The sequence below is a fragment of the Plodia interpunctella genome, chromosome 14, assembly GCF_027563975.2.
Source record: "Plodia interpunctella isolate USDA-ARS_2022_Savannah chromosome 14, ilPloInte3.2, whole genome shotgun sequence".
In the NCBI taxonomy this organism is placed as follows: Eukaryota; Metazoa; Arthropoda; class Insecta; order Lepidoptera; family Pyralidae; genus Plodia; species Plodia interpunctella.
Genome location: NC_071307.1, coordinates 3,085,533 through 3,113,190, shown reverse-complemented (window position 1 = coordinate 3,113,190; position 27,658 = coordinate 3,085,533). Strand labels below are relative to the sequence as shown.

At 34.8% G+C, this 27,658-nt stretch overlaps 2 protein-coding genes across 3 annotated transcripts in view; both read left to right on the top strand.

Moving 5' to 3' along the window:
• The window catches only part of LOC128675281 (uncharacterized protein), a 47,652-nt gene that overhangs the window by 1,799 nt on the left and 18,195 nt on the right, over positions 1-27,658 (top strand). Inside the window, exon 2 of the mRNA XM_053754587.2 lies at positions 9,670-10,154. Coding sequence (XP_053610562.1) covers positions 9,990-10,154 — 165 coding nt within the window. The 5' untranslated portion in view covers positions 9,670-9,989. The remainder of the gene's footprint in view (positions 1-9,669; positions 10,155-27,658) is intronic.
• On the top strand, positions 14,361-27,658 carry LOC128675280 (malate dehydrogenase, mitochondrial-like). 2 transcript variants are annotated; one of them, XM_053754586.2, is made up of 7 exons: positions 14,361-14,773; positions 15,185-15,404; positions 20,094-20,241; positions 21,652-21,837; positions 25,519-25,719; positions 25,998-26,209; positions 26,473-26,818. In XM_053754586.2, exons 1-7 carry the CDS (start codon positions 14,512-14,514, stop codon positions 26,720-26,722), a joined length of 1,479 nt encoding a protein of 492 aa, XP_053610561.1. In that variant the 5' UTR covers positions 14,361-14,511; the 3' UTR covers positions 26,723-26,818. The 2 variants fall into 2 exon arrangements, with proteins under 2 accessions (XP_053610561.1, XP_053610560.1); XM_053754585.2 differs by lacking the exon at positions 26,473-26,818 and adding an exon at positions 27,093-27,658 and having other exon boundaries at positions 14,362-14,773.

Sequence of the window (27,658 nt, the reverse complement as noted above, 5' to 3'; positions counted from 1 at the left end):
ATTTGTTTTTCCACTGATTGGCTATTATGTCGTTTTTGACTCTTGACCCTATTTACCTCGTATGCGATGAGACGTGACTTCTGTATTTTTTCACCTACGAAAATCGTTGAGAAAATAAGTATATTTAAAAATACAGCTTATATCAAGTAACAACTTCCATTAAATTTGGATTTTTCTTCAAATACTTCCAAAAGATCCTTAGCTTTTTTTAAAATTCATCACAAGATTTTCGTAAATAACTATTTTATATTGCTTTAAAATACATACTTTTATCCAGAAAATGAAGAGAGGTATTAGCTCGTAACTCCGCTGAAAAGCTGCTCGCATCACAAATTCATACGAGCTCCGGCAATTTCATGTTCTGTAGCACGTCCGTTTCAAATGAACGAGATTCAAATTTATAAAATACCTAAAAGTTGCATCAATAACATGGAAAGGCGGTTTTATCTATCAGTGATCAAGAGGTGATGCAGAGAAAAGGTAACATGTTAGGGGTAAGGTCATTCTAGGTCACCTATTATAACGTTTTTAGCATGTTTTTAGTGAATCTACCTAACGTATATTTTCTTGCCTTGATTATAGGTATACTATTGGCAAACAGTTCGTCGTACTTGGCGGTTTCTGCGTTAACTGCTTGTTCTTCCTTGAGATAATAAGAAGATTACGTATAAACTAAGAAACGTATCCGTCAGTTCGCCGATAGTGAGTTAAAGTTATTCCCTAGTCCTCTCGACTTAGTCGGTCACTGTTAAATCATGCAGTGGTTGTTATCGAGTCATAGAATAGCTTAGAATCGTCTATAGTTATAAAGATAATCATATGTTAACTATGTACATTATGTACTTTGATATATTATTAGAAAAAAAATGTTAGAAACAACAATGGTAAGCCCTCTGGCATGATAAGGACCAACACTGTTCAAATGAGTTTATTTCGGCATTTCTTCTCAGCAGTGGCCGTTGCTAGGTTAACCTAAACGGTTAAAATAGATGTACGTTGACTACTATTCAATATATGTCCATTTTATACCATGTATGAACTTATAAAATGTTTGGTATTTTATACAAAATCAAAATCATTTTAAAAGTGAAAAATGCAATCTGAATTTGATGGCGCGAAAAGCGACGCAGACATGCATGAATCAAGTTACGAAATCGATCTTTGAAATAGACATGTCACATTCAATTTACGCGGGAAAGTAACAATGAACGACGTTAAAATCCCACGTCCATTACCAAGGGTTTCAGAAACAAAGGGATTGTAAAACAGCGTTGTCAGACTCATTTGCCACAAAATAGGGCAGGTACCCTAACAATCCCTGACCTTTGAAAGTGAGGTGAGTCGAATAAAGCCGATTAAAATAATACACGGGATTTTGTGGAAATGTATACTCGTAAGCGGAGTTTACGAAACGTGACCTTTAAAAGTTAGGTAAAATATATTATAGGTACTGTGTTAAAATGTGAGGAAAATCATTTTATTAAATTTGAATTGAAGAAGATGAATGTCCAGAAGATCCATGATGAAGATCCAGAAGATGTCTATTGAGTCTATTGATTGAGCGCATGAGAATTACGAACATATTTTCATCGCTTATTTTTTGAAGGACATAATATAATGTATCACATAATATGATAATAATATGTCACTAAGGAATCAGCGATATTTTTTAATATCTTCCTTTATTACCCGGAGCTTTATAAAGTTTTCATTTGACTTAATAACATATTCACATGCTACAAACCAACATGATGTGGACAATTGCTTTAATTACAAGTGGCGTACGATATTTGTAATGATCCTTTTAACTCTCAACTTTGTTTAGGCTGTAACCCCATACATCAAATGTAGACCTTATAATAATGTAAAAAGGTCTCAAATTGTGCAGTACAATGTGTTTTAATCAAAGCCCAGTTTACACAACGAACTCAACATTTGTTTTATGTTGTTGGCAACTTTTAGTGGAGTTGTTGCGATGTCTCCTGATACAGAAAGTTGCGGCACGTGTATCGCTCCGGAACCAGATGTATTGTATACAGGATGTAGGATACCTACCTCAGGTTTTATATGTGGACTGTTTGACCTTTTTTTATTCCACTGCATTTTCTCCGACAAAATATAAGTGTGATATTAACAATTGTAACTGAGCATCTCCCTTCTTAAAATTAATAATAAATCAAGATTCGAAAGATTGTTATTTTCGAAATTCAGTGTCTGAGCAAGTAATGTAGATCTAATGAGGGCATAATGGACCGGGCGTGACAAGTATTCATTCCAAAATAATTTAATTATATCTACAATTAGAATAAGTCCACTCGACAAAGAAGACAATGTGGAGTACCTAGGCTTCTTCGCATCAATTGTTTTATTTTACTAAATTTTTCGACGACCTCAGTGGCGCAGTGGTAAAGTGCTTGCCTCTGCACCAAGAGGTCCCGGGTTCGAACCCCGGTCGGGTCATGATGGAAAATGATCTTTTTCTGATTGGCCCGGGTCTTGTATGTTTATCTATATATGTATTTGTTATAAAATATAGTTGAGTTAGTATCCCATAAAACAAGTCTCGAACTTACTTTGGGGCTAGCTCAATCTGTGTGATTTGTCATAATATATTTATTTATTTATTTACTAACACTGATCAAGTTATAGTATAGTCACAGATTAAATAATACTCCAGTAGTATAGTTAATAGAACAGAGTACTTGCACTGTATTATGTTTTATATATTTATATTTCGAAAATCCAAAACTTTTCCTTTATAAATGTTCTTAACGGCAAAGATTAAAAATTCAAGAACAAGTGTCCGCAGAGTGTAATGTAGGTAACCGTGTCAGTTGGCGAGTCAAATATTTAATTCAAAATATCAATAACCAATCAATGCGACTTTTCACAATCTGTGTGATTTGTCATAATATATTTATTTATTTATTTACTAACACTGATCAAGTTATAGTATAGTCACAGATTAAATAATACTCCAGTAGTATAGTTAATAGAACAGAGTACTTGCACTGTATTATGTTTTATATATTTATATTTCGAAAATCCAAAACTTTTCCTTTATAAATGTTCTTAACGGCAAAGATTAAAAATTCAAGAACAAGTGTCCGCAGAGTGTAATGTAGGTAACCGTGTCAGTTGGCGAGTCAAATATTTAATTCAAAATATCAATAACCAATCAATGCGACTTTACAAGCATAAGTGTGCTTGTAAAGTTGCATTGATTGCTATTTTATTGATACTTGATGTAAAGGCTACACTTTTTAAACTAAAGTGGATTTGACAATTATTTTGATAAAATTTGCGTTAATAACTAAGTTTTTTTTACAAAATGTCATTTTTGATACAAGGTTGTAATGTTGTCAGAGAGATCTTATATGGATCTTATCTTATTGCATTCAGTGTCTGACAAAAAAATCATGTCCGAGCAGCTAACCGTTGTGGAGTTTCCATGTCTGGAACCGTTCCTAGATGCACCATCAAGTTATGTTTATCATAATAAAGATGCGTTATTAACCCAACTAAACGTATGCACTAAATTTCAGCTCAATCGGTTGAAGATATCTGTTGCAAAATGGAATTATAAGATTCCACCCGAGACATAGGGACTTAGCGAAATTAGAACGATTCCAACGGCAGCGTTAAAGGTACTTTTAGGGCCCCTGCACATCAAATTCCTGTACATCCTATTCCATACAACCAAGCAGCATTTGCTGCACAATTGTATGGAATAACAAATGTACACGTGGGACAAAGTTTTGTAGGTACAATTTTGCTTTACACGTGCTGGATACGCGTTCGTTGTGCACGGCCCATTATGCAGTGTATCAATTTACATAATTATGATGGTGCAAGATGCAACGTGTCATCGCATAAAAATAATTAAAATAAAGAGAAAAAGCAGCCTGGTTTATTTTCAATAACAATTTGTCAAGAACAGTTGAATGAAACCTCGGAGGCCGACCGTGCTTTGCTGAAGCGATGCGGCGGGATGTGGACAACACGCTCTCATGTCTATACTCTTATTATACCGGCTATACTTATATCGGCAAATAGTTCCCTAAATGACGGTTTCGACGTACATTGCTGAATTTTCGTTTTGGTAAATAAAACTTCTAATACAAACAACGCAATGTATCACAACAAAATATATTCGCGTCGGTGTCTGTCTGAGTTCGGCGATAGTGTATAGCTGTAAATAAAGTTAACATTTGCTCGCGACCAACACGCGTAAAAAACTGTTTTTTTTTTTGGGAAAATCCAAAACTTCTTTACGTTTTTGGAATTTTGAAACTTTTCAAATTCAAAATTCCTAAAACGTAAGTAAACATTAGAACTGGAAAAAATTAGATTAGATTTCAAGATCAAAGAATTGAATCAAATTTTGTGTAGGTAATTAATATTTTTATAAAAATAAAATCAAGTAAAAAATACCATATTTTTTTCTGTTATTTGGCAGATTTAATACTTACAAGGATGAAGAAACATTACCTACCAAGTAATTTTATCCTTATATGGAAGCTATTTGTGATAAATATTAAAACACAATATTAGTCTTTAAATAAGTAATATCGTGTGTGGAAAGATGCCTTCTCGTTTTATTTCTCCCGTACAATACAATACCACGGTTACTGCGAGACAATAAACTATAACAATTGAAACGACAATCTCGGGGAGTTATGACTTTGTGTGTCAGCAAAATATTGCTTTAACCTATTTATTTATTATTTCTTCGACCAAATTAGTGAGAAAATAAAGGTCAATCAGAAATGTGTTATTTATAGAGCTAGTTCCAAACCTCAACGTCGAGTTAGACTTTACCTACCTATTCATTGTAAAGCCATTATCCGATCTATAGGATCTATAAAATTTTCTTTTTCTTATTAATAATTTGAGTGCGTTTGACCTCAATAATGAGGTCTAGGGTGTTACACGCAACTTATCGTGCAACTTCAACTTCGTCTATAATTATATTACTTACTTTGTACTCTTTAAATCGGCTTTTGTCATTTTACGCATCGTAATCGTGAGATTCGAGATTCTTTTATTTATAGTAAGGGATCAAACTGTGAAATTTTTTTACCTTTATATTTTATATTTATTTCTATTTTAAAGCGACACAAAACATAAGTATATAAGAAAACTTAACTCGGATGTCAGTTATTATTTTCCTTCCAAATGCACCTTTGTTCAGATAATGTAACACTAATGCACCTGTAGTATTACAAGCTTTGTTCTCAACGTCTCAGGTTCTCAAGAACAAAGCTATGAAAGGCTTTTAAAATGAGAAATATTAAAAGTCCAATCGCCATTTTCCCGGCGAGATCTCAAGACGGCTTCTCATTCTTTTCCGACAAGAATGAAAATAAATGTGGAACGTGATCTTTGCTTTTTCTTCCAGTAAGTTATTCCGTTTAAAGAAACTGATAGAACCACGCCCCGTTCACTCGCGCTCCGTCGGTTTGACGTCGGCCGCAAGGCAACGCAGAAATTATATGCAGAGGGTGTCAAAACCTATAGAAAACAACGGCGCCGTGACGTGCTTCGTCGTTGCAACGTAGCAAGACAGAGCGATGGGGCATGGCTCTTACTATGCTACCACCTTAAGTTAAAGTACTTTACTACCTTGGTTTAGACTGGTACAGTTCTGTGGGATACGGCAGACATAATAAAGCCCGATGCAGACTTAATGCAAAGCGTTGCGTTTATCATTGTACTAGTGGTCGGTCCCGGCTTCGCTCGGATAAAAACATAATAAATTATGCACTTAAACCATCCTTAGGAATCACACTATCAGTTGGTGAAAATCCGAGCAGTTGTTTTTGTGTTGTTGTGTGCAGTCAGACGCGGCTATAAGGATGTAAGGATTGTGGCTGGCTGTTTAGAAGTATACGAATTGTATTCCACTTGGAAAAAACATGTGCCGCTACTTATCATATTCGGTCAGCAACGGCCTTAATTAATTTCACACAACAATATAGCTATAATTCTTATTTTTCTTCTTCTTAAATAAGGGAAACATTATAATTAAACAAAAAAAACCAAACACCTGAAGCAATACAAAAGCACATACAAAAAAGGTGATATTGTAGACTGCTGTAAGATCAAAGATCCTGATAAATAAGTTTGATAAGTACAGTACTGTTCCAAGTTATTCGATTACAAGTTGATAATGAAGTTTCACTTGTTCACCGTAGACTGCGGATCCGGTCTGATTTTGAAGGATGAAGACCATGAATAAAAATAAGTTAATATTTGATATATGACGACCTCGGTGGCGCAGTGGTAAAGTTCTTGCCACTGAACCGAGAGGTCCCGGGTTCGATCCCCGGTCGGGTCATGATGGAAAATGATCTTTTTCTGATTGGCCCGGGTCTTGGATGTTTATTTATATATGTATCTATTTATAAAATATAGTATCGTTGAGTTAGTATCCCATAACACAAGTCTCGAACTTACTTTGGGGCTAGTTCAATCTGTGTGATTTGTCCTAATATATTTATTTATATTTATTATTCCTTTTTTTTGATAATTATATCCAAACAAATCATGGCTCTACAAAAATATTTTTTTTAACTACAGTAAAATTTAGAAAAGCGAAAGTAAAATTTTACTTAGCTAGTGGTTAAATAACTGCTTAACAATTTATCTACTTGTAATCTTCGTAGCTTTTTCGTAGACTCGTGTTCATAGCAGTAAACTCGGAGCGCTAAATAGCGACGTAAAAGTTGACATACTTTTGTATAATTTTTAGATCTGACTGATAACGTTGTACCTGCCTAGAGAGACTTATTAAAGCCTGCTATAACAATATCTTTTTAACACGTTTCCTTTACATAATAAGGGTATCCTTGGGTCCGGAATGATTTCATTATAGAATCATTGTAAATTCGTTACATGTAGACTACCATATATGTTCAATTCAATGGTTATACATACCGGTTGATTTCGCCGTAAGTAAAATGCACTTCTATAACCTAATTCCGTTTGATGCGAACTCGCAAAGTTGCTTTTAGCTGATTAGCCTATTGAGCAGACTGAGCCAACTACTACTCTCACATTAGCTCCTGGAATATCTTGTTGGATCTTGTTTGACGCCTCCAAGTAAGTAATCCCACTATCCTTCTAATATATAGGGGTGAAGATGTTTTTTTCTCAATATCTAGGTACCGGACGGAATTAGATGTTTGGTATAAATAGAATATAACTTGTAAGATAATTTGTCTGGGGAATATAGTACCTACATACAAAATGTTTATTGTGAAAGTTTGTGAATGAGAATTATTATCACTTAAAGACGCAAAATACACTACAAGGATTTTAATTTGGTAGACGGGAATAATATAACTGTCAGAATATCACACATGGTACTTTATATCCCGAAATAAATATTACTGCTATATAACCATAAACCGGTGGCTTTTTGATTCGCGTGCCTGACATAATTCTCAAATGTCAATCACGGAATGAATGTCCAAATATTATCTCGAGCTCTTAGGTAATACACTCGAATAGAAAGAAAGATTACAAAAATACTAGCTTTTGACGCGGCTTCGCCCGCGTAAATTTCCCACGGGAACAGTTAGTTTTCCGGGATGACAGGTACCTTATGTCCGTCTCCATACTTCGAGGCTATATGGGTGCAAATTTTCAAGAAGGTAGTTTTAGGTGAAACGACTCCGAGCTACAAACTATTGGCGGTCATTTGCCGTTCGTGTAGCACTAATGTGTACGTAATTCTGCTGAGCTCTAGTCCTTGGACTGACCTTCGTATATATTAAACATATTAATATATGTGCAAAGTAATTTTTTAAATAGGTCTCTCATTTCAGAAAATATGTTATATTAATAGTTAGGACACAATGATTTTTTTTTTACTTTTAACCTAAGTTTTAGTATTATATTAGTTTAATTTTGAATTTAATTGCACATTTACATGAAATAACTATCAATAAAGTGTATCCGTTATAAATTAATGAAAACGAATGTAGTTTATAGCTGTTTGCGTTTAAACTGAGAATGGAAGGAAAGCTGGTGTTACCTCCAGGAAAACGCTCAGAGTGCGAGAGAGAGTAAAATATCAAATGGATAACAATCTAATTGAAAAAAAAATGCGTTATCAACACAGAATCGTGCTCTCTGTGGTTATCAGTTATCAAATTAATTCAACTCAAACGGCACTTTGTGCATAAGGTACAGATAACATGATAATGATCCGAATAGCAATTTGCCGGGAGTTAACCCTTCGGTTCTATCGATTACCATAAATTAGCTACCTACAAAGTCGGCGATGTAACGCGAAATCGGAAATTTTGGTCCATACAGCTTATAAGTGTATTTTAATATGTTCGAAGAATACAACAGAACTGTGGCGTGTGGTACCCCAGAATATGACCACTCCATATCCTCCCATTGATGTCGTAAGAGGCGATTAAGTAACATATCCACACGTATCCTTGTAATCTGATTATTGGCAACATTAGCTTCCTCTGGGAGAGTTGACGTGAGACAGAGGGCCTGATGTAAAAATTCACAGCTGAATCTTATTTTTTTTTTATTTTCACGTCAAAACTAATGCTATACACAATTGGCCCATTTTCTTGAGGAAGCAATCATTTCCAAAATCAATCATTCATAAAACGGACATTACCACAATACAGATTAATTATTTCAAAGTCAGATAGTAATACACACACACACTACAACAGTAGACAGTAACTAATTCTTGTCTTTGTTAAAATTTGAAAGATTGTAACAAAAGCGCGGTCGTAGTTGTCGAAACGCTCTGAGAACCACTCTCTTAGGAATCAATAGAATGATTGATCGCTTCCACTAATGACACAGCTCCTAATAGGTTATTACCCGTCCTATAAGTACGTCTTGAGGTTTTATCAATGACTATCAGGATACATAGCGGCTGATTGTTTTCAAGAATACATATAACTATATATGCAACAGACATTACATTTTTTTATTTTTTTTGTTAATGAAGATACTGTGATGTGAGTGAAAATTTAATTATCATATGAATTACAATAAAAAAAAATGTTGAAGCAATATTTTCCGACACCCAATGGGAAAACAATTGACATTTAATAATAACAAATATATCATATATCATCATCAGCAGTATGAAATCAACCGCTTGTATTTAACTAAAAGTTAAAATTAAATAATTCTGCATGTCCAGCGGAAGAACAACATACGACATCCACGAGAGATGATATGGAGTGGCCCTATTCTAGGGCGGAACCACACGGCACAATGGATGAGACTGTATAGTACAAGATCCTTGTCGGTGTAACCCCGTGCCAGTGCTTCAGCCTGATACCGTGTCGATACAAGCGATACGATCGCCTGTGACAGCCTGATTGGCAAATGGCAACCCATAACTGTTTGGTCGCAAGCTATATCTGTTTGCGTCCTAGCTAGTCGTAATCCCTATATAACTGCTTGTATCAAATAAAATAATTCAAAATGTTAGGTTTCTAATATGAGCTAAAAGTTACATGATAAGGCAAAAGCTTTATTTGGTATCAAATACTTAATTGGCAGTACTTGTTTGTCTTAAGCATATGATACAAGCGGCTGACGTTTCAATATAATTTCAATCTGACTAGACTAGGTATGGTATAAGAGTGTTATGAATATATTTTTTTATTGTTTCAGGTCCCTGTCCAGTAATGAAGAATATGACTTTAGTGTAAATAAATAGCTATTAAAAAGCAATAATCCAATTACTAACGTAGAAACCCCGTAGTTTAGAACTAGAAGTGCTATAGACTAGGATTAAAATTATCTTCCATAGTGATATCAGTGTAAAAATAAAAATGGTCTCAAAATCGACAAAAACATATTTATGTACAATCGTCGTCAAAAGTGTTATTAAAATGTCGCACCGCTTACGTTCGAGTAAATTAAAACTGCAAGTGTAAAGTACTGTCGGCGTGAAAAGTGTTAAGTAGTGTTGGAGAAATGCTAAAGCCGAAATGCCGCAGCGCGCTACGCAGTCGAGTTTGATGCGACCGTTCGTGGTGCTGGCACTGCCCGGGATGTATTTGCTGTACAAGTACAATCAGTACCGTCAGCAGCAAATGGAGACCGCGCGCCGCCGTGTCACCGAGCGGGAGCTTATGCACCTTAACACCAAAATCGTGAGTAATTCTTTTTTACTAACTATAGTTATATTACATATTATAATATGTAGTATTACGCAGCGTAGATGCAGATGACGCATTAAAAAAAACCGTTGCCTATGTTATAGAACACTTGTCATTGTCAATGTCAAAACATAATGCTAGTGCTGCTCTCTAGCGTGAATTTGGAAATATTACTGCGATGTCAACACGCCACGAAATACTAAATTCACGTCTTCGGTTACTCCATGGAATTAGTAGTTATTGTAATGTTTATATATAACTAACTGTATGTACTGTACTTCGAATACTCAGCTATCTAGTTCATGGCCTACAATACTAGAATTCTCCATTTTTTGTTCTGTGCCACTATTTTGCCAGTCGGCTCTTAGAACTTCATCTCCAGGGGGTACCTGGGACTGCCGACAGGTCGTTTCTCTCGTATTGTTGATCGTTCTTTGTATTTTGTACGCACTCTAGTAATAAAATAACCTAATATCATGAGTATTATCTACCTATATGCTAATATAGAAATATGCTTGTCATATTCTGGATACTTATTTACTCCGTTAGCGTACTCAGTGGCCAGCAGGACGGGTGTTTTTAGAAGGAATCATCAATCTTGCCGAAAAACATTTTTCACGTCTGGCCCAGCGATTAGGCAAGCGGCCATATTGCATGTTTCGCACGATTCACGGTATTTATTAGCGAACGAGAGCTATCAATAACTCTTTTGGGATGACTTTTGGCTCCTGAACTCATGTCTGTTTACATAGTTACTCATATATATATATACATATGAAGCATTACTGAGGGTCGTGGTCGCTACCCATGCTTACCTGTGTAAAATAAAAACATGCCTTTTGTTGCTATGTCGATATTAGATTTCCATTGTTATTTCATATTCTGTTATCATCATCTAGAGGGCAATGTATCTCGTCTCAAAGTTAGCTATTATTTACACGCATTAAAAGAGATGATCTTTGAACAAAAGAGAGAATCGACCATAAGGTTTCCTCTAGACGTTTATGTTTTGATTTATAATTGGTAACAGGTTGAATCTATATTACTACCGTACCTTCGTAATCAAGATTGCGTTAAAGCCTCCAAATACACTTACATAGGCTCTGGTGGTGATTATTAGATCAATGATAATCAACCATTTTTGTTAAATTGAAGTTGGTTGCGCCGCTACTTCTTCAAGTGCGCTTTGGTAGTCGGCGTGTAAGCTTATCTATTAGAAACATACGGTCGGCTGCAAAAATCCATACATACTTTTCTACGTAAGGTATGAACTTTTGTAGCCAACCTTGCGACAGTTTTAATAACGTAAACACGTGCAATGTTGAAAATAAAGAATTTCATATCGATTTTAGCTCTTATTAACACCAACAAAGTATAATGAACAGTACAGTTAGCTTGGGTATTGACTACCTAAATTCATTGCAAATTCGTCCCTATTTCCGCGGCATAAAAATTCATGTTGGGTAACTTGATATGCGTTCGTCTGTACTTGACCTAAACAAGGCAGTTCTGAGCTCCATTTTCTTGAAGAGCTGACTCTTAATTCGTATTTCCGAGTTTACCAATATAAAGTTAAAATCAATGTTGTAGTAGTTGCCTTCATTTAATGCTTATTACAGTTGGTTTTTCCAGGTAATAAGCTCAATCGATCAAATACCTTTTCAAGACTGGGTCAGGACATCAATTGTGTGACCTAGCTTCCATTTATATGAATTATTCTATCACATAAGTTTTTATAGACACTATTGTTGGAATTGTATACATTGAATTGTAATACAAATTGTAAACCAATTGATACTCACTCAAGTCTATATCAAACCTATATAAATGTCTCCAAGAAATATATTAGGATACCATCCCATTTGCAGGTAATTTACGGGATCCAATCTTTTATAGGTCAGTGGTCGATCGCACAGCAATAAAATTGACATTATCTTCTGGTAAAGAAAGTATTATAAAAAGACGTTTTTTGAGATTTATTTTCTTCCTTAAGTTATGTGTGATGGGATGAACTCCGTGGTTTAATTTGCAGAACTAACAGTATCTGAGCTGAGCCGCTGATGGATATAGACACATGAACTATAAGAGATAATTGTATAGATAAAAGAAATATATGAATAATTGTTTATTAACCCTAAACATGTATTAATTTTTCTATGGAATTTTTTACGTGACTTGTATTTTCAGGGTTCGTAAATGTATATTGTGAATTTCTGTAATTGAAGGTGCGAGGATGCTCAACTTTATGGTAAATACCTAAGTCTATGTCGTGGCTCTTTGAATGAATAACGTTTATAGAATTAATGGTGGATGTATAAATGGGAATAAATAAAAGAAATTGTAATCATAAGATTATTAAAGATCAATACAAGGCCCTAGGCAATCGACTCCTGACCGTAAATGTAATCCGTCAAGATGTCTGTAGCCGGATATCGCGTGATGTGGAGACTTGTATTTAATGGGGTCGTAGGCCCTACTGCCCACTTGCTGTAATGTAACCTAGCTACCACAGATTTTAGATAATCTGTAATTTCTATAATCTAAGATTTTCTGTTACATTTTTTACCATTAAAACATTGGTAATTTATTTTATCGGCACAAATACTTTTACTGTTTTTCACACAAAATCAAGCAATGGTGTTTCCATCGTCACTTAATTTTGGGAAAACAATTTTACGATTTTTGAACATCTGTACCAAATCATTCATTCCTGGGTAGCAGGTTCCCAACCAGAAAATACATTTTCTAATTAAGTCTTCTTCTTGTTCTTTCAGAAACAACGTCCTCTCTTTTTCATAAAGTTCTAGAAGGCCTACCACGAACCATACAAATACGTAGCACGTTACTAACTTCCACATGCTGTCTCTTAAATCAATGTCGTATACGCGTCGTGTCAAAAAAATTAGAGAGAACGTCTGGACGCAATGGCGTGCTACGCGTTTTATGTTTCATAGTAGCCCCCTAATTCAATCAGAAATTTATTGCACAAAGTGAATCAATACTCCATAGGATCCAAACCTGTAATCGTGGCTTTGGTTTTCATTTCCGCGAACCTTAGTCACCGGCTCCGACGTGGCGTGTACTACCACAAACCACACCCATAGACTAGCTACAGTCTGTAAAACGTTAACATTTCAATGGCGGCTACACCTGTGCTTAGTAAACGACATTTTAATAGCTTAGAAATTAGTTCACTTTCCTGCCGTGCACCCAACTTATGCTTGATGGGATGTTCTGGGAATTCTAGCATATTTGCTTGGTAGAAAATGCTCCTAACCAAAAGATAAATAACAAGAATAATGTAATAACCAGAAGATAATAATAAGAGATACTACCTTACCCATTTCATGTATACATAGGTTCAAATGCCAAGACAAAAAAGTTGAAATTCTATTCTGAAACATAGTAAACACTGGCACTAAATAGGAAATGGGCCAATAACAGACGAGAGTGAGCTATAAATACTGCAGTGTCAAGGTAAACTGTTGCCTCAGCTTTCCCTCTCGGAACTGCTATTAATATACGGGCTTATTGACATCGAACTAATTAAACTCTACTAATAGTTGCATCGCATTGGTGTTACTCGATATTGCTGAAGTGCCAGACGGTTTTAATACATATACTTGGCCATTTTAAAAGCAAAATACAAGATTCAAATAAAGCGTGGAATAAATACATGATATATTCATGTGCTCGGTATGTTTTTCTTTTTCTTGATTCTTATAGCTTGAATAGATCAATAAAAAGAAAAAACAATACATGACTTGGTGCATCATTTGACTTCTTCTTCATAGTCGTATTCCTCATGGCTGAGGGTCGTGGTTATTACGTGGAATGAAACACACACAACAACTTTCTTGGCATTATTAATGGAGTGGTTTTCCATTGCCATCTCCATTTCACACACAATATCAGAGTCAAATAATCAACCAGTGTGCAGGTTTCCTCACGATGTTTTCCTTCACCGGAAGCAAGTGGTGGACGACGAAAACTACTATACATGAGTCAGATTGGTATACAAACTGATGTGGCACGAGTAGGATTCGAACCTGGGACCTTTCGATCCACAGGCGGGCGTCTTAACCATTACACCACCACCGCATCATTTGACTACATTATTTTAAATAAGAAGATACTTATTACTTAAATCAAACTGGCAGACAATATTCATATATTTTATGATCTATTGTTTCTTGTCATTTAACAAGTCATAAAATTCTTCAACCACAATGACATTGGAATTAATAAAATAAAATTTAATTTAAAAAATTACTATAAAATTACAAGTTAAATTTATTATTTTGCGACAGCAACATTTTTCACTAAGAACAATCCTAGAATAAGAATAAAGATGGCCTTGCGTATGATAAACGTATCCAGAAAGATGAGGTCTTTGCTGGTAGATATGGCAAAATTGGCTTGTATAACAGATGTACCCACAGTTCGCTGGTATTCAAAGGAAGGCGATGATAGCTGTAGAAGAGCATTAGCAGACATTCCACCTGAAACGGATCCTAAGTGTCCACACGCATCTGAAAGGAAGAAAAAGAAAAAGGTTGGATTTCTTCATAGAATCAAAATGAAAGTTATTGAAGGAGGTACCAATTTTGGAAGTGAGTATTGTTTTTTTTCCCTCAAACCAACTTTTATACTTCAGTCTCTCGAGTTATCTCGAGGAAACCCTAGAAATTCTATACGTAGATAAATTCCTCTATCTACGACATCCTTCTAACAATGCTGCGAGTTAGATTACTTCCGCAGATATTGTGTTATCATCATCCTTATTAACTTGTTCTTCAGTGCACATCTGATGTAACATGTAATTGTAGAAAACTTTTTCTATATTATTAGTTTCAGTAAAAAGTAATGGTTGAAATAGTTAGGGACTTTCACTCGTTCAGTCGAATCAAATTTAAATTAGGTTCCTATATTTCGATCGAGAAATGAGAAAACACAACTCTTCTGGAGGAATTAGGAAGAAAAATGGATTATATTGACGTTTTTAAAATTGTCGTTTTTATTAGCACCATTTCGGAAAATACAGTGCAGTGCATTAAAACAAAAAGAAAAAGAGAAAGAGGAAGAAGAACAGCCAGAACCACCGAAAGCATTGCCGGCTCCAGTAAAGCCGGTGCCAACATTGCCTCCAGTGCGACCAGGGGTCCAAGTCTCCATCCTTGGTGCTGACACGTCCATTGGGCAATATGTGGCTTTGTTACTGAAACAGTGCCCTTGTATCAAGAAGTGAGTTATTTATATTTTTTCCAAAGCTCTCATTCAATTACTTTTACATACATTTATATAAAGAAAACATATGGTGCGTTCGCTTCACAATATGTAACGGCTCAGTGTTATACTGATCGACAGTTTGTACCTGTCAATAGTATGCCTACGTATAATAATTATGGTGTCATTATTTCAGAAATATAATATTATTAGATACCCTGCTGCGGAACGCCCTATTTTTTCTAGGCTATCTCCTAATTGGAAAGCATAATTAAGCTTTATGAGGATACTAACCCTATTTACGGTGCCGCCTGTTTTAATATTCAAGCAGAATTCTATACTCACACTCACATTCAAAAACCCACATTGAAGTAGGCATACGAAATTTTTGTTATTGGGAAACAAGATATTACTTTATTGACTAAATCTTATTCGATTAGATTAAAATAAAGCTAAATTCAGTGAAGTCAGTGAATTTAGCTTATGACAGTGTCATGAAAGAAGATTTAGATCATGAGAATATCAAAAATTTTCTCAGATACTTAAAAGTACATTATCGTAAACGATGTAATAGAAAAATAAATAGAAAATCACAAAGGCCTCGAACGTCCTTAAGTGTGATGTTCCCTGGTCAGCGGTTCGTGACGTCACAAGATACGGGGCATAAAATCGGCCATTCTCTACCCTGGGGGACCGTTCGTCTCGGACGTTACATTATTTCCCCCACTAAGTAAATGGTGTCGTAGTTGAAATATCAACTACTACTATTACTACTAAGAATAAAGTTATTCATGAATTTCTCTTTTATATTAAAAACTTGCTTTGTCTTTTATATTAAAAACTAGCTGATGCCCGCGACTTCGTTCGCGTGGCCGAACAATTTTTGGTAAGGAGTCAACATTTTTAGAGAAATTTAACTGTACAGGCAAAGCGACCGATAACGATACCTAGACAGAAAAAGCTTATACGACTGAAATATATATTTCCTATAGTTTTTGACTCTTGCGCAGGTGTTCCAGATCTTCTATATTTATACAACACTAGGAAATGCTCATAGGGCTGAACAACTTTTGTTCAGGCATCATTTCCATATTTCCTATAGTTTCACTAGACCATCATGGGTCTACATCAGGTGTTCCAGATCTTCGATTTTGATATCTTAACAGAAATTGCTCATCAAGCCGAACACCTTTTGTTAAGGCGTAATTTCTATATTTCCTATAGTTTAGCTGTACCATCATTGTTCTCCATCAGGTATTCCAATTTTCATATTATGCCCAGGCTTAATAGCTATATAACAAAAAAGTTCATTCAAATTCAAATCTGTCCAGTAGTTCCGAAGATTAGCGTGTACAAACAGACAGACATACAAACAAAAACAGAGTTTTTTTTTCAAATTCTTTCTTTGTTACCATAGTAACAGAGAAAGAATTTGAAAAAAAAACTGAGATATACTAATAGAGTCATAACTCTATCGCCTAATTTTGTTTTTATGTAAATATATTCAATGTACAGGTTTTTTTTCTACTGTTTTATTATATGTATTGATTTGTTTATTGAAATTATTACCCTTTTATTTAGGTGTATATTTAGGCCATTGTTTACCCTTAGTATTCTGATTAGCGTCGCATTTCTGCAACTTGTTTTATCCTGAACTTGGCTCTGTTGCACTATTAAGTTTGTTAACCTCATTTAAATTTACTACATTATTCGCACAATTCACAATTGTGCGAATTTTATTTTTTATTGTTAGTGAAAGAATTGTATCTAGTCAATTTAAATCAAAATAGGGTACGTCGCTATGATACGCTTAATTATTTTGTTAACCTCTTGCGTCACTCATCAGTTCGAGCCAATGGAGCATTCAATGTTTCCATTTTTAACGAACCCGCACCACAATGGTTCGACAAGTCTTGTTCATTTTATAAAAGCTATCGAGAATAAATTAATATCGAATGATTGTCGCTTCATCCATTTCGAAAATTTAATCGAACAGGCACTTCGTTGACAGATTATCGCTTTGTATGTTAATTGAATGTGTACATGCAAAATTAATTAAATTTATAATGCCACAGATCGTTTTGTTGTACTTAAATATTTTCGTCTCGTTTTTTAATTATTTTATTTATTTAGAATATAAATATATGTTTCACCTAATAAATTGTTATTATTAAATAAGAAATATAGACAACATTCTATTTCTCGGTCCTAAGCGCCACACGATTGCGAATATATTTTTATTGCCAATGTGACACGTTTTACCATTTTCTATCAAAATATCTCTCTTTATAGTCTTATTCTTCATGGCTGAGGGTCTGGTCATTACGTAGAATTAAACACACACAACGATTTGGTACTATTAATGGAGTGGCTTGCCATTGCCTTCTCCGTTTCCTCACGAGGTTTTCCTTCACCAGAAGCAAGTGGTGATAACATTTATACATGTGTCAGATTGGTATACAAACCCACGTGGCACGAGTAGGATTTGAACCTGGGACCTTACGTTTTACAGGCGAGCGTCTTAACCATTATACCACCATCGCTTCAAATCAAAATACCACAATGTCATTAATAGCTTGTTATGTTGGCATTTGGTCGCAGCCGCTCAATAGGCCATAAAACATGACTACAGACTTACTCCCCTAGGGAGTTCTACCTCCCTTCTGTTGCGAGTCAGTAAAATTTGTATTTCAGTATTTTATTTATTTACAAGTTTATGTACACGAAATATAACATAGAATAATTCTGTATGGAATAGGTAAATATTTGTAGCATAGGTGCGGCTTATTTCTAAATAAATCTCTTCCAGCAGATTCGAGAAAGGAAAGAGAAGGTTTTTATAAAGCATTGCTAAATCAATAGAGTTATAATGGTTTTTTGTTTGCGCACGTACATATATCAGTTATTATTCATTTGTGTTTGTCTAATAGTTACAGTTGTTGTTTTCTGAATGTTTGTCAAAAACATATATTATAAAAGCTTCGATGTCATCTTTGTTTATTGAAGACTTTTATATCCATTCATTGGGAACAGTTTATATATAGTCTAGAAACATTTTAACGTCTTTCTACGCAATTCTTACATTTTATTGATACTTACCACTGCTGCTACAGAAATTCTTTATGGTACGTAGTAGTTTGTGATGAAAATAATGAAATATCTATAAAACACAGATTATAAAAATGTTGAGATGAAATAATTTTATTGTCAATATAAATCTGTGGTCAATGCAACATCATGTCAGCTCAAACACGATAAAACAACCAAAGGAAGACGGAAAATACATATAACCTTATGATAAAGTACCGCTGCGTCTGGCTCGGTCTCAATTTTCTCGGTTTTCCGAGAAATTTCCTGAATATTGGACAAAATATTCTGATTTATGTACTTATGTCAGTAATGTACCCTTTGGCTTATGTCAAGCCAACATACCTATCATAATACATAGCATACGAAGAACCAATTCTAATTATTGAGCAGATATTAAAAACAATGCATTGCATGCATTGAAGCCTGTAGACACATACGCGAATAGCTAAAAAAAATTATTCTTTGGCAAATAATCCTCGGACCTTCATCAATTTGTAATACGGTCTCAGACATGCCATTATATGGATCATTCAAGCAAACGTATAAGGCAGGATTTTACGAGCGTCCAGAGTCTGGACACAAAACACCAAACACGAGAAATGTAGCACTTGTTTTTCTCACACTTTCTTCGATAACATCATAATGCAAAACGTTATGAAAAAATACATTATGTATATTTCAATATGCTTTGGCTATACAGAAATGTACATATTTGGAATTCCTATTTGAATAAGTATACCTAATACTCGTATTATGTAATTATTTAAATTCAAATGACGAAGAAGTAATCACATCCAATTTAGCTACGTTAATTTAGCCTTAGTCGTCCTATTTCATTGACAGTTAATCTCGCATCATTTTGTTTATCACATACCTACCATTTATTGTTGAACACCAGCCAATGTGAAAATGAAGAAGCTTCTTGTCGTCGATAGAATACCTTATAAATAATGTTTATCTATCGTTGCTAAAATCTTAAATTTAAGTTCGATCGGAATAATTTTGAACAACAAATTAATCGACTCTTCGTGAAATAGGAAAATGTTTACGAAATAACTAAAAAAGAAAAAGGATTTCAAACTGTCGTCAACAAAATTCTTTTGAACGTGTAAAGCGCTAATGGCGTTAATAATAAGAAAGGAACAGCTTCGAAAAATGAATCTAATAAAAAAAAATGGAATATCGGAAATCGGATTCCCGTCACTTCGGCCTAAGAATAATCTTAAGGTACACGGGTTGAGATCCAATTTATCTCAACCAATGAGATTTATTTATTCAAGAGCTATGTTTAGCCAGTATGTAATGGTTCGCGGTTTAAAGGCAGATAATTAATCCTGTAAGGTAATACTGTAATACTGTAATCCTGTAAGGTAATACTGTAATCCTGTAAGGTAATAATGCAATCCTGTAAGGTAATAATGCAATACCCAATATAATGGTTGTCCGTTATGAGTTAATAACTGGTAAATGCTTATGTAAGCAATTACCAGTAAAAATTATCTCGTCTATGTAGACGAGATCATTTTTAAGTCTTTGTCAACTTCAATAAGTCGTCAATATAGGTAAATGATGTCTTCTAATGAGAATAATAAATACTTGACCCTTGATAATTTACAGGCTACGTTTATACGAAGCGAAGGACACTCAGTGTTCATGTTGCAACAGAGACCTGCAGAAGGTCGTTCAGGATCTGCAGCATATTGATACCAATTGCCGAGTGCAAGCGTTCAGCTGCGCTTGCTTTGAGTTGGAGCGTTGCTTGCAGGTATAGCTACCTTGTTCGTTTCCTAAACCCTTTCATTATCGTTTTTCAGGTACTGATTGGGTCAATAGTTATTAGAGACCGTGCCACGAAACAAGTCCCGTGGCAATATGAGGAACTATCAATAACAGATAGGCAACGCTGTAATTTTCAGTGACAGTAGCGCCACGTCTGCGGCACTTGTCATTGTACGGACTCTAGTATTATATTTTTCAGATTCACATGTACAAACTGTTGGAATGTTATTTTAGTTTTAGATAATGTTAGTTTTGGTATATTAAGCGTAATAGATATACGATATTTTAATGCTCTTTTAAGTGATCTGCCACATATTTTCCGCAAGGACAAAAACATTTCAACAACATTTAGACGCAGTATTTTCCAAACAAAATTTAAACGACCTACACAGAATTGTATTAGAAATCTAATCAAAATGACGAAAAGGCGTGAATCTGACAAAAGACTGTAAATCAAGGTGGATTGCCGTTATTTCCCATGCATGGCATTTGCAGACGTAAGGGTGGCGACCTCGCCAATCGATACAGCCCTCCGGCCGCAAAAAATGTGCCATAAACGTTTGAATACTACGACTGTTTTTCTTACGATTTTGACAAACTTTGATATTTTCACTCAATGTTATTGAATTTATGTAGTAAATTGTGGAAAATTATTATACGATCAGATAACACTTCACTACAAATGTGAAATACTTTATACAATGTTTCCAACCTTTTGTGTCAATGAAATCTCTTTTAACAATAAAACCTCCAATTGTACTTATTATATAAAATAGGTATTATAGGTATTTTCTGTTCTAAATTATAACGGTGTACTGTACAATAAGAAGTTAATCCGTTCATTCAAATAGACAGTGGATATATCAGAAAAACTAGATCTAAATATAAAATATCTGTAGATATTACACAAAGGTTAAAGGAATTATAAAGTTTCACACACCTTACGCAACTCTTTGTTCTGGCTCGCTTCGAGACTAACAACGGCGCCAATCTGTCTGCGACCCATTGTATACTGAACAAATGTCCTTTACAGTCGCACAAAGAGTACAAGTAGTTTAACAATTCAATAGTTTGTTTATTAAATAGCTCAAGTTTTGGAAATTTTGTCACCTTTATTTTAATTATATTACAAGGTATTTAAGCTTCAGATAACCAAACTAAGAATCAAGAGAGAAGAACATACTTTGGCAACATTTCAAAAGTGTAGAAAAGGTGAAGAACGAGGAAAAATAGGAACTAAACTAATATATCTCAACTCGTAGGTTCAGGCCTCTGATTAAATAGCTTTTTAATCCGTAATCCCTTTTCAGATTTTCCCGCGAACACGTTGATACTGACTTCCACTCATGATAGATAGCCTTTCAATCCGTAATCCCTTCTCCGATTTTCCCGCCAGAATACGGACATTGTGCTGATGCTGGAGAGCGGCTACGTGAACGTGGACATGCCACCGGAGCGCCGGTTCAACTATCAGGCGCCGATAGTGAAGCGGTACGCGACTGCGATTGCGCACGAGTGCCCCAGAGCATTCATTATTGTATGCGCGACGCCCATAGAGTGCATGGTGCCTTTAGTCGCTGAGGTTATACATATTTTTGTAATTTATTTACTACGTGACGTAATTTTCAAAGGATTAGCTCAATTCTTGTTTCTGGAATGAATAGTAAGTACCCTACAATTTTTTCCTTTTATAGGTAATGACATGTATGATAAATACACGGTATGTAAAATTCCAACAAGATTGTTTGAGTAGAAAAGTATAAAGATGTGCTTTCGCATTTGTAACATTAGGAAGAATTCGTAGCAGTATGTACTCCAACGGAGTCTAACCTATACTGCTAAAGTAATTCAAATTAGTCGATAGTCAACACTTTCTCATAATTTGTCTCTAAATATATCTAAAAATGTAGGTAATTTTGGTACTAATATACGATGTTATAAGAATGAGATGTGTGCAAAGGCTTTCTTTGTTACACTATCGAATTCAACAAACAGCTATAGAATAACCTTATAATCATAATAATAATTTCGCGATAATGATTGCTCATTATCGTACAACGTTAATAAAATGCTAAGGTAGCGAAATGAGAAATCAATATAGGACAATATAGGTATCTCGTGCCCTTCGTGGGTACGTTAAGCAGCATCGGATCCATTTTCCTTTCATGTATTGAAAATGCGAAAGTATTTCTTCAGAGAGCACCTACTCAACCAAATCTTCTTGAAATGTTTCATACATGGCACGTAGTTATGAACTGAAGAGTACGGAGAATTAGGTCTTTTTGATTAATTATGTGTGAAATGAACTCCCGAAACTATAGCGCATAAATTAAACCAATCTGTAGGTATATGATTTAAGAATACTTCCCCTGTTGTCGAGATGAGAACACTTTACAGTTCGTATTATACTCTCGCCAGATGAATAATATGTGCAGCATAAAGCAGTCTTTCTGAAATTGGGTCGCAGTCTTGCATCTCAAGAGCGAGCTTCAAGTTTTTTTACTTACCTCAGCTTATACAATTTCAAATTATGTGAAAATTTTATGCTTGAACTTGAACTTGAAAAATAGAATTGTAAATAACTTAATTTTTAAAAAAATAGTCATTTTAATTGTAATCGTTATTAGATAATTATTTAACAAAAAAATATAAAAATTTACAGTGCTTTGCTTACACACCATACCTAATTTATCGAATTTAGACACCCAAGTATGATGTTAATGAGCATTATTATAATCACGAAGTATCAAACGACACATAGCTTATTATTTAAAAACTATACAACAGCTATTACTGATACCAGCTATTAGAATTTTATGATCTAATAATATCTGATGACCAAGCTGCTAATGGTTAGCATATGGCTCGTTAAACCATATTTAAGATCGATGGCAGCTACTTCGATTCTGATTTTGTACATTTGATGACATGATAACCACGAGATTGTTTTTTATAATACTAGGGCCTCTATCGATGTCTAAATCCTTTATTAAAGCATGTTATTAAATGAGATTAAGTATACAGAAGCGTATCAACGTGGCACGAAGGCAATAGTTGCGTACTGGAAAACTAAAGAAAAAACTAAGGCGAAAGATTGTAACAGACTATATTAGTTCTTAGAATTACCACACTAACTTTGTACTTACTTGCATGCCGCTGAATTTAATATATACCAGAGAAAAGATTCAACGTGGAAGGTTTCTGGAATAAGTCAGCAGCAAAATAGATATTTCCATTCAGCAAGATATTCCCATTCCGTAACAGAATCCGGCTCGCCATAAGTGATAAATATTTTACATTTAGCCCACGGGACGGCGCCCAATCTTGCTCGAAATTACGTTATTTCGCCAACGAAGCTACTTGTAACTCCTGAAATGGCTACTGGAAACTTTAGGAGCCTCATTATGTGTCTCTTTGGTGCGTATGATTGTAATCTGAAGAAATAAATAGATAAACTAAAAATGAATGAAAATTGTAAATATTTGTGTCTGAACATGTTTGTGTCACAAGAAAATTAAATACCATAAAATTAAATGTGAAGCAAATAAAAAGTCCCTTTTGAATATATCTGTCCTTTTCAAGATAATTGTGAAACCTTGCTTTTATGACCAATGGTTCTAATAAAATGTTTTCTATACATCAATCTGAAGTACTTGGCTTGGATTATTATACAGTACAAGTACAAAGAATCAGATAAGGACATTTTTGTCGTCAAGGACTTGTACTTATGCATTCCCCTTACATAACAGACTTGGGTTTGCTAATGATAGCTGCTAGCTTCATTTCTTTTATCTGATATAATTACTTATTTGTTCCATTATCACATTTTTCTCACGGTAAAAAATATCGACCAACTGATCTAGTTGAAACTGTAAAAGAACTGTTCACGCTTGACTACTCTCCTCTGAACTGTTTGGCATTCGTGCGGTCTCGTAGGCTATTTCTTTGTTTGCTTTCGCCACAGAAATTTGATTTTGCGAATTCTGCGACTTTCTAACGTTTGCGAAATAATTTGCAACAGTTAAAATTATTCTTGCATCGCTAACTTGACAGAATATTGAAAAGAGCATATCGATTTAAATGGCAGTTTATTGTAATCTTTTTCAAATCAAATCAAATCAAATATTCTTTATTTTCTCTAAGATAGTATAATCTAGATATGTTACATTGTACATAGGTTTCAATAAAAGAAGATTGGTGCCTAAACTAAGCAGAGCCTGTATCTCAGTACACCAGCCTCTCCCCGCCTGGAGTAAGACTAAAGTACAATAACTAAAAAGAGCATTGAGATTTTTTATACGGGGTAATTTATTATTCACTGCGCATATTCCACAATTATGCTAAATACATGGAATATTATTAAATAAAGGAAAGAACAAATCACAGGAGGAAACCTTACACTTAGGCTTGGCTTTACCTAGAGATTTCATTATTTTGAGATCAGTGGGGTAATATATAATCTCAAATCTCAGAACATTACCAACTGGAGCAAATATAGAACATGGATAAATGAATTAGGTATAGTGAATACTATCAAACCACATTGACTAATACTATTATTAGTTGGGTTCAATATTCTTGCTTTTAGTAACAACGGCCTTCATCTTTTACCCTACGACTTTTTAACTTTTGTTTTCGCAAAGGCTTCAATAATTCAAGGGCTTCTCGGTAAATTAACCTTTCTTTTTCATCAGATCCGCTGGGCGTTCATAAAAAACAAACGTTGTTTTTGTGTACTTTATTGCTATTCAGTTTTCTTGTTTGGAGCAAAGACTTGGTAAATAGAGTCGACGCTCTGCGCTCGGACGTAATTAGCTTTAGTTTTACGATGCATTTGTATGACGAAGAAGCGTTTATACCTCGTTTATTAATATTGTCTAGACACCATAACTTCTTTATAAGTACTTAAATAAGTATCATAAAATAATGAAGCCACTATTCTTATAATTTAAGAATTTTCATTAAATTATTCATCTATGCTGCATAATAAAACTTTTGAAATTTTTAAATTGTCACCGGTTCCAATAAAAGTAAAACTATTTTGATTATACCCATTTTAATATTGATTCTCCCGAAATCAGTTTGAATAATAATTTCAATGTTTTATTGTTATCGGCATCACAGACAACAAGCTGGACACTTGCATCTCGACAGCGATCTTCTACCAACATTTTCTCTCAAACCACATCTACTAGCGACACAATATGGTAGATTTCCTGCGCTGCGCATAAACGATTCTTCATCTTAATAATCATTTTCACAGACATTGAAAGAGACTAATTGGTACGATCCTCGAAAACTGATGGGGTCGCTGGCGGTCCCAGAGATGCGAGCCAGCACCCTGGCGGCTCGTGCGCTTTGCCTTGAGCCCCGGTACACCAGGGTACCTTGCGTCGGCGGCACTGAAGGAGAATCTCTAGTACCACTATTTTCTAAGGCGGTAGAATTCTTCGACTTTGCGAAGGTGATCTTTTTGAATAATGTTTTTGACCAGCCGACACTGACGTGCAATAGCTGTTCCATCCGGTTTTAAGTGACTAAACAGCACAAAGCATATCGCAAAATTCAGATCTACACAAAAAACTGGTTTCTAATAGTTATCGAAAAATACCTTCAACTCGACCACTTTTCAATCACCAGCACTAAAATTAAAAATCCTTGAAAAAGCCTTAATCCTCTTTAAAAAAAAAGATCACCAACAGATTTGGTGAATCTTTAGCGAAATACATGTATCGTTCCCAGAATAATGCAGAAATGATGACAACTACCCTTCGTACGGCGTCGTCTGCGATAGCAAGGACTGAAGGTAGATGCATCCTCGGAGGCGACCTGAGCGAAGCCCACGCCTTAGCTGGACTAGTTTCAAAAGTAGCTTATGCTCTTTTATGTCAAGATTTGCCAAAGGTCACAGGTTTCGTTGAAACAGATTCTTCGCAGGTCATTTCTCCAGTCAGGTGATTATTGTTTAATTTCATTTTAACCTGTTTCCATAACTAACGTTACATGTGTACATTTTTTTACTTTATTTTATTTATTGAAAAGCTTGAGTACCAATTATATTTATTGTTTGCAAAATAGTTTTTGTTTATCGTCAATATTAAAAAATTAAAAAAGTGATCCACATCCATCAAACTAATAACGATTGCTGTGTATTGTGACGTGTCAGTGTTTGTTTAAATAACCATCAAAAGGATACAACAAGCTCTTCTGCCTCCAGATATATGGCCAACCCCGTGGAGATCAGTGGGACTGGTATCTGGAGGAACTTGGGTCTTCCCTACATGAATGACTACGAGGCCACGCTCATGGACTGCTGTCTCAACGACATTTATGAGAAACAGAAACTGGCTGAAGACTGGAACTACAAATACTGTATCGCAAGCAGTAAAATGGACGCGAAACAGATGTATTTCTTCAAATATAAGCCATACGATAGATTAAATGATTGTGCCTATGCAGCCATGTGAATGTATTTTAAATTTTGTGTTGTGGCGTAATTTTTAAATATTATTGTTGATTGTGATATTTCAGTGAAGTTGAAATAAATTGATATTTTACTATGATCATCGTGTTTTACTTCACTATTTCTTATTTAAAGGTATTTTAAATTGAACTAAGCATCATCTTATTATAACTAGGAAATAACTAAGATTATTTTCAGTGTAAACATCAACTGCCGCCAATTTTAATATTCAATAGAACTCTTAGGTATTAATTAAAAATAAACTACACATCTGAAATATCTTGCTTCTCAATTTTGTTATCTTTAGCGGCTACATAACCAGTATTAGGAGGTACATAGAATTTTCAAAGCATAAAAACAATGTTCACTTATAGCTACCTCGCTATCGACGTGATCCTGAACCGCAAGGGGATCTGCAAGAGGAACGATTTCCCCTTCATGAACGCGATGGAGAAGGACCTGATGGATATAGCCCTACAGCAACTCGAAAGCAACGTGAAGATGGCTATGAAGTGGTACTATGCGGCAATGGTGACCGACTGCGAAAGACAACAGATGGGCATGCAGAAGTTTTTCCACGTTCCGAAGAAATATGCCCATGTTGAAAGCTGCATGTCTCATGCGATCTAACTTAACATTGCTGCTGTAATCGTAGTGTCTTTCATAATGAATCTAGTGGAGTCAAAACTAATGTTTAAAACAAGCAAAAAATAGCTAAATGTAACTGTCTAAATCACATAAAAATAAGCAAAACTTTATTACTTTTTCAAGATTTCCAAGACACTTGAATCTGTTTTAAAGTGACATGTAGCTAGTAGTACTGTCTCAGGTATTGTTCTCAGTGATTGGCGTTGCAGTCTGTAAAATATTTGCAAAAAAATTGCAACAATATAGCGGTCATGTGTAAAATTAAAAAATAAAACATGTTTTTACAAGTAAA